General features: G+C 42.3%; 1 protein-coding gene across 1 annotated transcript; it reads left to right on the top strand.

Moving 5' to 3' along the window:
* The first annotated feature begins 417 nt into the window (after positions 1 to 417).
* LOC135205055 (transmembrane channel-like protein 7) lies at positions 418 to 15454 on the top strand. Its single transcript, XM_064235325.1, has 8 exons — positions 418 to 556; positions 1171 to 1799; positions 9547 to 9645; positions 10138 to 10241; positions 10820 to 10915; positions 11566 to 11805; positions 12071 to 13416; positions 14967 to 15454. The coding sequence occupies exons 2-8, from the start codon at positions 1172 to 1174 to the stop codon at positions 15160 to 15162; spliced, it is 2709 nt and encodes a 902-aa protein (XP_064091395.1). The 5' UTR covers positions 418 to 556; position 1171; the 3' UTR covers positions 15163 to 15454.
* The last annotated feature ends 402 nt before the right edge of the window (positions 15455 to 15856 follow it).

Raw genomic sequence — 15856 nt, 5'->3', positions numbered from 1 at the left:
TTGGCAGAGCGGAGAATCGAACTCACGACTACCTAATCAGTAGGCGAGCAGTAACCCGCTCGTCTAATGAGGATCTTCTGCCCCCCTACAAGGGGCATAGATTTGGATGAGAGATTATCATTAATCAACACTCATCGATGACCTTATGCTCATATCAACACACTATATTTATGTTCAAACAAAATAAAACCATAAATGATTCATCTCTTTATATAACCTGGCACTGCAACAAAATAAGTCATAAATAATTCTGATTAGGAGGAAAAATGTTCAGAGTTTAAGCCTTAGGAGTGGGTAAGTTTAATATCCTGCTCCTGGCTTAAAAAAAATATGGATAATGAATAAAAAAAATCATAATTTCTGAGATTATAATAGATATAGAAGCAATAAAATTCAGTTCATAATGTTCCCTGGTATCTTATCACGAACACTATCTCTGTAAGCATTTAGCACACTTAGTAGTCCTCCATGTGTTATAGCTGAGGCTGGACCGAAGCTTCAGTGATCGGAGAAATTTACTGGCGTCCCTCTCTGCATATTTCATAATCACTAAACAGTAAGTCAAATGAATGCAGTATCCATTATCAAAAGGGCTATAGGCATATAACTCACGATATATTCTATATATACACTTACTCGTTTTCTTACATAGTATCCATAGCAAAAGGATATTTCTATAGGCCTACATACATCTTATCATATTCTATATTTAATCACTACACCCTACATCCTGAGTCATACTTTTCTATATACAGTACATACTGAACAAACATTCTTAATAATTTTCTTACACAAGAACATTCCATTGTCACTTCTGAGGCTCATTCCATATGAATTGTATACTACATTCCAAATAATAACAATAATAATAATAATTAATACGTAATAATAATAATAACTTACATTATAAGTGTTCTTATAATTAAGTTGATTACACGTACACCTACAGGTAGGTTATATAAGAGTTGTGGTATCTATATAGGTTAACGCATCATGACATGATTATTGAGTCTGCTAGTGAGTTATTGATGAACAGTGAATGTTACCATTTAAATATGGATGACTAAGACTAAAGAATAAGTAAAAGAATAAACATTATAGTACTATCATGACTAAATAAAAAAATAAACCTCGAAACTTTTAGTAGATAAACACGTTTCATTCTTTCAGGATGTCACGGGGCCATGAAAATGAAGCCTTCAGAATGGAGAGATTTTCTGCACCAGGCAGGTATGCGGAAACCTCGTTACCGGGCCAGGTAGAGAACAGGTATCGTAATGATCATTACTATAATGATGGATACCCGGATGATACAGACCACTATGAGCGTGGAAGAAAGCAATACAGATTTGGCTCCAGACCTGACGGACATCGCAGAAACAGGGATGAAAGAGGATATCGACAGGATGGACGAGATAGGCGAAACGAAGGTGCAGATCAAACAGATTTAGAGAGAAGGCTGCAAAGATTCAAAAGGACAGACGCTTCCAACGAACGTCCCCAGAAAAGATACTATAATCCTGGACACGAAGAAAGAGCAGAGACCTTGGAATTGCAACAGCAGGATGAGCTGAACTGGAGAGAAAGGCAACATGACTTTTGTGAAGAAGACAAGTTTGATAGTGACAAGGACGATGGATACAGAAGACAATCAATCTTCACACTCGAACAAGCTTTCAGGAATCCAGTCGAATTGAGTCCGCACGAGGGCGTCCCCGACAGGGAAAGCCGGCGCTCCTCGCGACCAGGATGGGGGAATCTGATTGAAATGTTGCCTTCCCAAAAGGACAGGGTTGCAGGTAGGTACGGCATATTGTTGCAAGAAGGTCGGATGGACTGGTAACTTTACGTTTTTATGTGAACCATGTCTGAATAAAAACAAAAATGATATTGTTAAGATACAATAAAGTTTGTTCATACTTACCTGGCAGATATATATATAGCTGTATTCTCTGAAGTCCGACAGAATTTCTAAAACTTACGACACACGTAGTGGGAGTTAGGGTGGTTAGTACCCATTCCCGCCGCTGGGAGGCGGGTATCAGGAACTATTCCCATTTCTATCAGATTTCTATCTCCACTGTCCTGAGGGGAGGTGGGTGGGTACTAAAATTATATATATCTGCCAGGTAAGTATGAACAAACTTTATTGTATCTTAACAATATCATTTTGTTCATGAAACTTTCCTGTCAGATATATATATAGCTGAATCCCACCTTTGGCGGTGGGAGAGACAGAAAAAAGGATTTTAGAAAACATATAAATGTATATGATTGACATCTTGGTTCCTTACCTGTTAGCATAGCTGACTTCGTGATTACTGTCACCCAAAGCCTGCTTCTGCTTCACTAGAGTTACCAACAAGGTAGTGACCTATGTAGTTGGTGCGCTCTAGATGATCTGTCAACGGGGACGGGACCACAATGTGACTAGACCATGACCATACTTCCGAGGGCAACGAGGCAAAAACCACCACCTAAGTTAGCCTAACAACAAACTCCCATATACCAAAGGCTAAAGGAAGGGAACGACTGTACTCGGCAGCCCGACCCACTACAACCATAAACATACAAATATTAAAAACTCACTACCCTTTTCTATGGGAAAGGATGAGTGCTACCTCCTGCCCCCAAAATAGTGTCTGCGGCGACGTATGGTCCGAGAGAGTAACAGCTTTCATAGGTCGTTCTCACCTCCCGTAGGTAGTGCGAGGCGAACACTGAGTTACTCCTCCAAAAAGTAGCACTTAAAATGTCTTTAAGAGCCATGTTTTTCTGAAAGGCTATTGAGGTCGAAATAGCCCTTACTTCGTGCGCGTTAACTTTAAGTATCTTCAAGTCACTGTCTTTGCAAGAAGCGTGCGCCTCTTTAATGGTGTTTTCTTAAAAAGAATGCCAGTGCATTCTTGGACATGGGCATGTTTGGTCTCTTGACCGAAACACCATAAGTTCTCTGCAGAACCTCGGCAATCCTTCGTTCTACGAATATACTCTCTAAGAGCCCTAAAGGACACAGGACTCTTTCTGGCTCTTGACCAATGATCTCTGCCATACCCTTGATCTCGAATGTTCTAGGCCACGGATTGGAAGGGTTTTCGTTTTTGGCCAGAAACGACATATTCAAAGAGCAGACTGCATTATGCCCTTTGAAACCGACGTGTTTGCTGATAGCCTGTATTTCGCTAACTCTCTTCGCCGTCGCCGAGCAGTTAGGAATACATTTTGCTTTCTTCGTCAAATCTCGTAGAGACGAAGATGAAAGAGGTTCAAAACGATTTGACATCAAAATTTTAGGACCACATCCAGGTTCCACGAAGGTAGCTTCGGAAGTGGTACCTTGGTCGTCTCGAAAGATCTCAATAGATCATGGAGATCCTTATTATTAGAGAGGTCAAGACCTCTATGGCGAAAGACTACAGATAGAACGCTTCTGTAGCCTTTAATAGTTGACACTGCCAACTTTAGATCTTGTTTCAGATAAAGCAAGAAGTCGGCGATCTGGCTCACAGAGGTAGTGGTAGAGGAAACTCCTTTTCTCTTACACCAACTTCTAAAGGCTGCCCACTTCGATTGGTAAACCGCGATTGATGATGGTCTCCTCGCGGTGGCGATAGCTTTAGCCACTGATTTCGAAAAACCTCTCGCTCTGGCAAACTTTGGATAGTCTGAACGCAGTCAGACTCCAGAGCGGAGAGGTTTTTGTGGTACCTCTCGAAGTGGGGCTGTTTGAGTAGATCTCTCCTTAACGGAAGAGATCTCGGATAATCCACTAGGTAGAACATCACCTCTGTGAACCAGATCGCTGCGGGCCAAAAGGGGGCGATTAAGGTCAACCTCGTCCCCTCCGATGCTGCAAATTTTCTCATCACCTCCCCCAGGATCTTGAAGGGGGGAAAAGCGTAGAGATCCAGGCCCGTCCAATCCCATAGAAGGGCGTCTACTGCTACTGCTCCCGGATCGAGACCGAAGCCGGGGAGCAATACAGAGGAAGTCTCGCCGTCCTTGATGTTGCGAAGATGTCCACTAAGGGGTGCATCCCAAAGACCCCACAGTTCCTGGCATACTTCTTGATTGAGAGTCCACTCTGTCGGCAATAACTGTCCTTGTCGACTGAGGAGATCTGCCCGGACGTTCTCGACTCCGGCAATGAATCTTGTCAATATTGTGACTTCTCTCTCCTTCGCCCAAAGCAGGATCTCTTTTGCTAGAGAAAACAGGGAGCGAGAGTGTGTTCCTCCTTGTTTCTTCAAGTATGCCAGGGCTGGTGTTGTCCGAGTTGATCTGAACCACACGACGGGAGACTTTGTTCTGGAAGAACTGGAGCGCTAATTGAACCGCTGCCAGCTCTTTGAAGTTGATATGCCAGGTTACCTGTTCCCCTCCTCCAGGGGTTTTTTTTGTTACCTGACACTTCCTCACCCCCTAGAGTTGCTCCCCACCCCGTGGATGACGCGTCGGAGAACAACACTAGTCGGGGGGTTCTGAAGCTTGATGGATACGCCCTCTGACAGCTTCCACCCCGATCCGAGCCACCATCTTAGATGGTTCTTCACCTCTTCCGAGATGTTTAACTTCATGTCGAAGTTGTCCTTTTCTGTCCAGCAGTCCGACAGAAAGAACTGAAGAGGTCGGAGGTGTAGCCTCCCCAGGGAAACAAACTTCTCCAGCGAGGAAATGGTCCCCAGCAGACTCATCCATTCCCTCACCGAGCATGAATCTTTCCCTAGAAAGGCTGACACTTTTTTCTATGCCTTGTTGTGACGTTCCTGGGACGGAAAAGCCCGAAAAGCCACTGAATCCATCTGAATCCCAGATACACGATGGACTGTGTTGGTGTCAGATGTGACTTCTCGAAGTTCACCAGAAGTCCCAGGGACGCAGCTAAAGACAGAGTCGTCTTCAAATCCTTCAGGCACGGGTCTGCGAGGAGGCTCGTATGAGCCAGTCGTCTAGATAGAGCGAGATTCTGATGTGGAAAGATGGAGCCACCCTCGCCACGTTCTTCATTAAGATGGTGAAGATAAAGGGGCCGTACTCAGTCCGAAACAAAGAGCCCTGAATTGAAAGACCTTCCTTTCAATACGAATCGAAGGTACTTCATCGATTGGGGATGTATCGGGACGTGAAAGTAGGCGTCCTGTAGGTCGAGTGATACCATCCAATCTCCAGGTCTTAAGGACCCCCATGAACTGACTGAGGTGTCCTCCATCTTGAACCTCTGCTTCTCTATAAAGAGGTTTAGACGACTTACATCCAAGACGGGCCGCCACCCTCCCCGATTGTTTCGGTACAAGAAACAATCTGTTGTAAAATCCTGGCGTTGCCAGGTCTAAAACCTGTTCCACTGCTCTTTTCTCGAGCATCTGCTCGAGCAGGTCGAAAAGAATCTTTCGCTTTGTTTAGCGGATTACGATGGGGACAAGTCCCTGGGAGTGGAAGTCAACGGGGGCGGCTTTATGAAAAGGGATCTTGTAACCCTTCTCTATGACGTCGAGAGACCAGGTGTCGCCTCTCTTACTCTCCAGGCTTCTGCACCGGTGACTGAAGGCACGATCTCTCACTTCTTACCCCTAGACTTGGAAGGGGCTCTACCTCTAGGAAGGCTTCTTCCTCGAGGAGACGATCTAGCGGAAGTCCCTCCACGAAAGGGCTTCTGCTTTCTAAACTGTTGCGTTCCAGACGATGTCGAAGGGCCAGCCGGACGTCTCGAAGACTGAGCCAACAGGTCTTGTGTGGCTTTCTCCTGCAGACTCACTGCCAGATCCTTCACCATAGCTTGGGGGAAGAGATGACTCGAGAAGGGAGCATACAAAAGTTCTGTCCTCTGAGCGGGAGAGACAGACTTAGCCGCGAAGTTGCAATAAAGCGACCTTTTCTTAAGAACCCCTGCTGAAAAATGAGAGGCTAACTCTCTGAGCCATCCCTGACGGCCTTGTCCATGCATGACAATACACTGGACAGCTCCCCAAGCTGATCGAGTCTGGCTTACGAGATTGGTTGTCTAAGGCTCCAAGACACCAGTCTAAAAAGTTGAAAACTTCTAAGGACCTAAAAAGTCCCTTCAAAAGATGGTCCAGTTCGGAAGTCGTCCAAGAAACCTTAGCCGATGCTAAAAGGGCCCTCCTTGAGGCATCCACCACGCTGGCGAAATCACCTTGAGCCGACGTAGGAACCTTCAATCCTAATTCCTCGCCTGTCTCATACCACATCCCTGCCTTACCGCTAAGTCTAGACGGAGGCAGGGCGAAAGTAGTTCTTCCTTTTGCTTTCCTAGACTCCATCCAGGCGTTTACCTTCCGGAAAGCTCTTTTCGTAGATAACGACGTCTTCATCTTCACGAAACCTGGAGACTTACTTGTCTTCGACGACGAAAACTGAGAAGGAGGAGAAGGAGGAGCAGCTGGCTGAAAAGTATCGCCAAACGAATCACGAAGTAGTCGTGCCAAAAACTTATAATCTGACGAGGCAGACGTAGCAGGTTGATCATCATCACATCCTCCGAAGAAACCGCTAAGTTCTCCTTCACCCTACCCGAGTGCAAGTCCGAAGGAAGAGGCAGAAGTCCTTTAGCTCCAAGTCTCCTATCTGAACGATGAAAAGAAGACGAGGGTAAACGGATCCTTAACAGTAAACAGGATCAGGAGAACCTATAAGAGGCGAACGTGCCAAAGGCTCGGGAACCACATCCGAGTGACAGCGAACTTCCACATTCGCGTCCACAGAGGTCTTACTAGAACGTCTACGAGCGTCCATCTGAGCGTCCAATGTAGCGTTCTCTCGAGCGTCCAAATCAGCGTCCAACCGAGCGTCCAGCGAAGCGTCCAACGGAGCGTCCATCAAAGAGACTCTTCTACCGTCCCGCGAAGCGTCCTTCCGAACGTCCAGCAAAGAAACTTGATCCACTGCCCGACTAACATAACGTTGAGCGTCAACACTGACATGTCGAAGAGGTGCAGAGCGCAAATCGTCGTCAGCAGAAGCGTCGAAGTCGGAACGCCGAGCGTCCTCTCTACGGGAAGGGAGAGGAGCATGCAGAGAACTCTCTCTAACTTGGCGTCTAACGTCACCTCTAGATGAACCCTGGGGAGCAAAACGACGTCTAGAGGGCGAAATATCAGAAGACGGGGACGAAAAAGAGCGCCATTGGAGAAGACTGCTTAGATCTCTTGATAGGCAGTCTATCGTCTTTCCTTCGACGCGGGACCGTCTTCTGTTTCAGTAAAGCGTCCAGTTGCCGCTGCATCGCAATGATGATCTCCGTCTGAGATGTCTCCTTACGCGGAGACGAGCTGCGCTTGCGAGAAGGAGAGGGGCGAGGGAGCCTTCTTCCTTCTCCCAAGAACAGCTTGGCTCTAGAGCGATGGGGCGCTCGAGGGCTTCATCGTCGGATGAACGTCCTATACTTCTTCTGGGGGCGGAAACAAAGGCTACGCTTTCCGGAGAAGAATGCCACTCAGACATAGCATGACGTGAAGCGTCCAGCTCTTGAAGAGTCCTCTTCAGAGGTCGCGAATCCGATCGAGATTCCAACCCCTTGCGCGGGGAGGACGCGTCGGAAGACGAGAAACAATCCTTAAGGATACGTGCTCGAGCACGCTCCTTAGCAGCCTGGGAAGCGTCCACAGGAACTGCTGAAGGGACGCCAGATCGGTGGGGGTTCCCCGTAACCCTCCTTCGGCCTTCGACATGCCCTCTCCCTGAGTCCTGGGAGTCCGGCAGGAGGTCCCAGGGGACCCCCTAGAGGCGCTATAGGGCCGATCTGACGCCCCCTCCACTTCAACTAGGGCACTATCACTGCACTTATTTTGCCTGTTTTCAAGGGCCAGCACTTTAGATTCAAGCGTCTTCAATGAATCTAGAATAAGCGAAAGGGCATTACCCTCCGCAGACACCACTTGAGGGCCCGAAGGCAACACTACAGGGTTAGGAGACACAAATTCTAAAGGAGGGTTAGAAGGGGATACATTAATACCCTGTCTGCTACCCGACTTACTCCTGGAGGAAGACCTCCTAATCCTATCACGTTCTAACTTCTTTAAAACGTAGGTTCATTCATACGTCTTCCATTGCAAATCATCTAAGCTTTCACACTCATTACAGCGCAAATCAAATCTAATACACTCTTGCCCCCTACACCTTTTACACAATGTGTGAGGATCAACCAAGGCTTTTGGAAGCCTAACCTTGCATTCCACTTTCAAGCACACCCTGGCGCTAGCAGAACTACATCCAGACATTTTTAAGGGAAAAATCTAAGCCAAAATCAATAAACAGTCCAAATCACGTATGCCAAGCTATCGATCCAATCAAAAAACCAAAAAGTCAAGAGGATACTCAAGCAATATGAAAAGTTTTCCAAAATCCTGAGGCGGAGGTGTGTAAACAGGTGTTTACGACACCGGCGACAGAAGAAATCTGATAGAAAATGGGAATAGTTCCTGATACCCGCCTCCCAGCGGCGGGAATGGGTACTAACCACCCTAACTCCCACTACGTGTGTCGTAAGTTTTAGAAATTCTGTCGGACTTCAGAGAATACAGCTATATATATATCTGACAGGTAAGTTTCATGAACAAATTGACTGATCAACAGACCTGGCACTTAATAGAAAAAAGGTTACAAGTCACAAGTAAAATTGACAATGAGAGAAAAACCAACAGGTCAATAATAGTGAAGTGATGGAAAAACATATAAATATAGGCAGTCCCCGATTTACGACGGGGGTTCCGTTCTTGAGACGCGTTGTGAGCCGGAAAACTGTCAAAAATTCTAAGAAAACTTTACTTTTAATGCTTTGGGTGCATTAAAAACTATGTAAACTGCATTATCATTGCATTTTTCAAAAAAAAAAACCTTCACAAATTGATTATTTTGCATTTCTGGAGTCATATTTCTTACGTCAGATCGGCGCCATAACCATAACCGTGGAACATGTGTTGTAAACCAGGAAATAATTTCTGATGAATATAGTAATTGAAAAGTGTCGTAATCTCGGAACGTCATAAGCCAGGGACTGCCTGTAAAGGCCAAAGAGCAAGCACTGGGACCTATGAGGTCACTCATTGCTGAAAGGGAAATTAACAGCAGAACGGTTTGAAAGGTGTACCATGAAACAAATGTTAGGAAAGGGTGGAAAGTTAGATGGAAGAAAATGAATATGAATTGAGGTACAGTAAAAGGAATAAAAGGGGTTGCAGCTATGGGCCGAAGGGATGCTGCAAAGAACCTTGAACAAATTTAATTGCATTCTGTAATTAGAATCCTTTACAATTCAATAATTTAATCAAATTTAACTACATTCTCTAATCATAATCTTTTAAAAATCTTCCTAGGGAAGTGAAGTACGTAATGATTTCAAATGAAAATAAAATTATTTGATATATATTACATACTGTCTACTCTAGTATACTTTTGATATAAACATTAAATCATTAAATTACATAATTCATATAATCTTTCATGTTTACAGCAGGTTCAATAAAGAATGAAAACAGTGACTTGTAAACACAATAAAATCAAGGAAACTTAACCCGATACTTCTTCCAGGTACTCTAAGGTTTCGGGGCCAAATCAACTGTGATATGGATTCTCAACACGAAATCGAGACGCCTACGTGCAACACTCCTTCTGTCCCACATGATCAAAGTGAGTGCAACTCCTTTTCTTTTAAATAAATTAGGCATTTCAAGTTGTAACAATTGTTGCCATTTATGAAAATAATATTCAGAGATTTTCAGAACTGAAAAGATGAGAGGGTAATTAATTTGTAAATCTTCAAGATTACTCATCATACAAGTAAGTAATTTTTAAGCAATTTCTTTGAAAGCCAATCATTTAAGTAGCAACTTAAAAATTTAAAATTTTTCAATTACTGCATTCTATATTTTTCTAAAACTATGTATTTTGATTTAAAAGCTTTTAACAGAAAGACAAAATTATTTGAGATTTCCAATGTATTTATTTAAAAATATTTTATTTCTGCAGCAAAAGTTATACTAATCTAAGACCTTTGTAATAATTTAATTCATGAAATCTTTTATAAAAAATAGAATACAAAATGTATTTTAAAATAAATAATTTAATCAAATTTAATTACATCTCTAATAATAATCCTTTAAAAATCTTCCATTTTAACAGTAAAATCAAAAGCAGAGGTCTTAGAACATCTGACAAAGCTGAGAGAGCAGCCTTGGCCTATGAACCTGCGCAAGGAGAGGCAACATGAGCTAAAACGTCAGTTGGTAAGACTAATAAAACTCAATTGCAAAACAACTTATCTGTTCTCCCCTGACTTGCGCACTTTTTGCATGAATTCCCATAAGTCTATAAACCTTTACTAATGGGCTTCCTCTGTCTTCATAATGCTGTAGTTTCAAATTGACTATTTCTCTGAATAGCTGTTCCTTAGCCTATTTTGTCAAATGTCAAAACAATCCCAGTCTGTTGCCCAACCACTTTCAGTAACGATTTGCATTACTGGAGTAATTGCGGGTCCTCCCAGGTCATAAATCTAGTTGCAGAGTGGTGAGTGTATAACTAATACTATTCTCAAATTCTGGCATTCACTATAGTCTCCGTATGATGGAGATTAGTCTCAAGTCTGTAATGAAACCAAATACAAAAGGCAGGAAGTAATGCACCTTCAGGTATGCTGCCCAGACTCTTCATTAGAGTGCCCCTTAAAAAGCACACTAAGCAATATATACTAAAAGTATCCAAACAAACTTAGCATCAACATACCAAAACACTTGGTTACTGATTATTTTAAGGGACTAATGAGTAAAATGTTTCTTTTACAAAGAACAACATTATTTTTCAGGGATTCATGGACGCCAAGTGGTATTCAGTTGCTCCCGTAACATCTGCTGTCATGTCAGGCAAAAATCGAATTCACAGTATCATGCATACTTTGGATGTAAGTAGACATTAACATCATACTGTACTTAAAATACTTCTACTGACTCTCAGTAAATCTAAGGTTCAAGTTGATAACCCCAAGACTTCCTCAGCATTGGCTGTGACCTGCTATAGTTAACGAACTATCAGATACGTAATTCGCTATTTAGGTCAACATACATAATAGGTTTTTAGTCTAATTTTCCCATGTACTCAAGTTTTTTCTTAGCCATTTTCTTCTTACTAAGTACAGTAAGTATAGGCATTCCACTCCTTAGAAGCTTGCTTAAAAAATTAGTGGGCTATTTAGCTTGTACATACCAAATTTATGCATAATAATAATTCATATTTAAGTTCACTAGATGACAAAGGCAAAGTCACTTTATAGGTGGTCATGATACAATTATAACATTGATTTACAGACCCAAGCAGTATAAAGTTGGAAACATTCTCACAAAGTTATTTTCTGTTGCTTTTACATTGACCAAATACAGTTGATGGAGAAAAACTGTGTTAACAGAAGTAGAGGTCAAATTGATATTTTAGAATTCTGAAATAATGTGACCTCTACTTCTGTTAACACAACTTTTTGGCAAAGACCTATAGTATTGTAGTATACATTTGGCAACAAACTTTTAAACAGCCTATAATATTCCCACTCTGTTCCAGCCCATACACAGCCTCCTGAAACGCATAGAGGGCAAGCACGGGGCGAGTGTTGTCGCAGTGTTCAACTTCATCCGGGACATGATCAGGCTAAACCTTTTCCTGGCAATCCTGGGACTCTGCGGCATTGTCATCCCCTCGTCTATCTCTGTGTCCCAAGACACAGACCAAGCGTTCGGCTGGGTCATCTGGAACAGCACTTCGGACCTTTGTTCTGACCTTTCTCTTGTACCCAACTCATCGGTAAGATGCAGTGACATATAGCAATTGCTTGTACACTTAGCTTTGTTATATACTTTTAGTTATTAAGGTACAAACAGCTGCTTCATTTTAGTAAAGCTGTTAAAAGTCTTGCATAACTGTAACTTTTTAATCATATTGTGTAAGAAAAGACTTAAGCTTCTGAGTTCTCTTTTGTATGAGATATCTCTAGCTGATAGGAAATTAGTAAAAGAACTAATTATGAAAGCTAAAATGCATAGTCAGCCACATATTTTCCACATTGCAGTTAGAAGAATGCAATAAAAACTACACAGACAAGATACACCAAGATGTTGAAGATCACTCACACAAGTGGACTGCTCTCCTGCAAGACTTCCTCCAAGGCACTGGATTCTTAGAATGGACATTCCTCTTCAGCGGCTACTACCCCCCAGCTGTGTCAAAGGGCAACTACATCATCAGTTTAGCATACCTCCTCACCGTCTTCGTGACATACATGGTGTCCCTGGTCTTTGTTGTGCGCTTCGTCGCTAAGTTTTTGAGTAAGGCTTTCATATCTATCAATTCTGAAACTAATTTCCCGGAAATAGTCTTCGCAGCCTGGGATTACACGATCAAGGAACCAGCAGCCGCGAAGACAGAGATGGCCCTGTTTGTCTGCGAGGTGAAAGCAGCCCTAGACGACGACAACTACAAAAAGCGGAGTCTGGCGCGTACACGCAGAGATGAAACCATACTGTACTCCAAGAGAATTATAATAAATTTGCTGATTATTGCATTAATTGGAAGTAGCTGGGCAGGGATTTACTTCCTCGTTACCACCATTCCCGAGGCATCAAAATTCTCTCCTTCTGACGACATCGAGGTCTCGCTCCAAAATTTCTTCTGGGAATATGCGCCCACACTAACCGTTGCCGGCTTGAATCTAATCTTCCCAGTCATCTTCAGCATCCTTGTGACTTACGAACAGTACACAGGCCGGAAGGAACTATTCTTGACACTCAGCAGATGTGTGCTAGTCAGACTTACGTCCCTGGGCATTCTGATAATCACCAAAATCAGCGTCATATACGAAAAAAAACAAGGGGACTCATGCGATGTCAATGATGAGTTCATCTGCTGGGAAACCCACCTCGGCCAGCAGGTCTATGCAATACTCATCCTGGACCTCATAATTCAAATTGCCATGACGTTCTTTGTCAATGTTGTGAGGCTGATGCTGACATTCCTGCAGAATCCCATCTGTCAGAAATTAGGCACGATAGAGTTCTTCGTGCCAGGACACGTCCTGGACGTTGTATACATACAGGCAGTCTGTTGGGTAGGGCTCCTATACTCACCCCTGCTTGTCCCATGTTGTTTCGTCTACTTCTGCTTCACCTTCTTCTGCAAGCTCTTCACCATCTCTGTGACCTGTGTTCCTGCAAACAGGGTCTTCAGGGCTTCTCGCTCTTCGGCCATGTTCATGACAATTCTTGCTCTCGCCTTCTTCATGTGCATAATCCCAAATGCATTAGCAATGCTTTACCTACAGCCATCCATAGCTTGTTCACCGTTCAGAGGGCTGGAGTACGCTTGGCAGGTGTTAACATATTACGTCTGCAGGCTAACTGGATCATCTTATTGGATAAGGTAAGTAAAAGCAAGTGAATGGAATCAAAATTGATTTTGTTCTGACAAACTCATCAGATGCCTTTCAGTTAAAAATCTTGATGAAAATAATGTCCACCTGTGCTCTAGTGTGGATTAATTAGATCACAATAAATAGCTTAAGTATGCCAGTCAAACATATGCACTGTCTACTAATGACAAAATCTATTAATGAATTTACTGTGTTAATGTCCAAAGTAATTTAGTCGGTTTTACTGAGATGGCTCTGCTGTTTGTCCGCACTTTTTCTGTCCAACCTCAGGTCTTAGAGGACTCCAAATTATGTTGATCATCCACCCTCCAATCATCAAACATACCTAACTGCAGCCCTCTAGCACTAGTAGTTTTCATCTTATTTAAGGTTAAAGTTTGCCATGATCGTGTGTCTGGCAACCCAACAACACAGGCCACTACCACTGCTCGCACATTATACACTGTACAGAAAACTCATTTGTGCTGAAGAAGTTTCAGCACAATTCTTACTTATTTTAACAATCTTCAGTATTTTCCTCAGAGCGGAGAGTGAAAGCAATTTATGAAAAATAGCAGAATTTAAAGTAATTTGAATTTTCCCTAACATACAACCCTGAAGGTTTTTACATAGAATTTAGCTTACATCCACAAGCTAAATCCCATATCGACTGAAATTTTGTATTTGTGTAGGAACAAAATACTCCTTGCAAATATAGTTAATAGCACCCAAATATACTCTTAACAATTCAACTAGTGATTACTGTTAGTCTCGGTGCAATATCCAAAAACATCTAGTTACAGCAAATAGCAAATCTTTAAATGATTTTTGTTTGTATGGTGCTTTTACGTTGCATGGAACCAGTGGTTATTCAGCAACAGGACCAACGGCTTTACGTGACTTCCGAAGCACGTCGAGAGTGAACTTCTATCACCAGAAGCAAATCTTTAAAGTAATTTGTATTTTTGTAGGTCTTCGAAGCGCTAAATCCTATGAGAGGACCAAAGGTTTGTATTTGTGTAGTAACAAATACTCCCTATAAATAGTTTATAGCATCCAAAAATACACACAGTTCAACTTGTGAATACAACTGTTAAGTCATAATACTGTATCCAAAACCATTTACCAATCAATTTGCATAGAATATAGGATTTAGGTCAAAGGCCAAGTTTTGGGATCTATTCAGTGATGAAAGGGAAACCAGCAATAAGGTGGTGTGAAAGGTATAGCAGGAGGAAAACTTCAGTTCCACTTGAAAATCTTTAGTATGAAAAGCCAAAATAATATTACTTCGGTAGATGAAACCTATTCACATGGAACAAGCACAAAGGGGCCATTGACTTGAAATTCAAGTTTCCAAAGAATGTAGCTTTAAACCTCCTCCCACTGCAGCAGTAACTGATCACCATATCAGCGGTCCAATATAAAACAAATGGAAGAGAATATGAATGGAGGTACAGTATAAGAAATGAGAGATGTTGCAGCTAGGGGCCAAAGGGATGCTGCAGATTCAGCCTTAAGTAATGCCTACGGTAAATCTGCATAAACATTTTCGTTTCAGATCAGTTCTGTTTTATCTGGACGACACGATTCTATGCATCGCACTGCTGCTCCTGCTGATCCTGCTCGCATTTTACTACATTGCCATTATCAACGCAAGAGGGGCATACATGAAGCAACTGGAGGACAGACTGAAGGACATTAACAAAGACAAGAGGTTCCTCAGTGATGAAGTTCAAAACGCTCAAGGGAAATAGCACCGCAAGTCAAGGACTGAAATGACCTGGGTTCTTTAGTCTAATAAAAGTTTCCTGAAATTGTGGTTCCACCAGGATTACAAAACAGAAGTCTCAATGAGCATAGAAGTGATCTGAGAGATTTCTTTCATGTATGGAAATAAGGAAATACAAAATAGGATTTTTCATAAAATATTTAATACTGAATTATTAAATTCTGCGGTTAAACTAAATTAGCTTAAGTAAACATTCCTTGTAGGGCTGGCCCAAACATTTTGTACGCATTCACGTAAAATAAAAAAATTATATCTCCCTTATTATTTAAACCTTTTCAAGAACTTAAAATTGTAACTGATAAAAATTTACCCAATTCAAAGTGATTTATGAAATTTAGGCTGTCAAGCCAAGCCAGTGCTAAGACTGAAAAGATGGAGCAGTGGTGCTTGGACAGCATGATAAAGAAATCCAGGAAGTAAATGAATCTAAAAGTGGAACCAGGATAAAAATCCACGGTTGAGGTAAGAGGTGATAGTTGGAAGTGTGAAGAGAAGACTTTGTTTGACTTTAATCAGCTTAAGAATGGAATCAGAGGTGGCGCAAACCTTGGACTATTGCCTAAAAATCATTTATACCGATACAAACAATAAAACTGGAGACTTCAAAAATGCCATTCAGCATATTCCAAACTAATTTGAGCTCATTGACAGTCAAATTC

Source organism: Macrobrachium nipponense, chromosome 48 (genome assembly GCF_015104395.2).
Source record: "Macrobrachium nipponense isolate FS-2020 chromosome 48, ASM1510439v2, whole genome shotgun sequence".
NCBI lineage: Eukaryota > Metazoa > Arthropoda > Malacostraca > Decapoda > Palaemonidae > Macrobrachium > Macrobrachium nipponense.
This window is presented reverse-complemented; position numbering and strand designations above follow the sequence as displayed.

What these genes read in the sequence shown, in the direction of transcription:
- LOC135205055 (XM_064235325.1), top strand. Translation starts at nt 1,172, where the DNA reads ATGTCACGGGGCCATGAAAATGAAGCCTTCAGAATGGAGAGATTTTCT. An exon ending in TTCTGTCCCACATGATCAAA is followed by an intron (nt 9,646 to 10,137) that starts GTGAGTGCAACT and finishes CCATTTTAACAG; the next exon opens with TAAAATCAAAAGCAGAGGTC. An exon ending in ATGAGCTAAAACGTCAGTTG is followed by an intron (nt 10,242 to 10,819) that starts GTAAGACTAATA and finishes ATTATTTTTCAG; the next exon opens with GGATTCATGGACGCCAAGTG.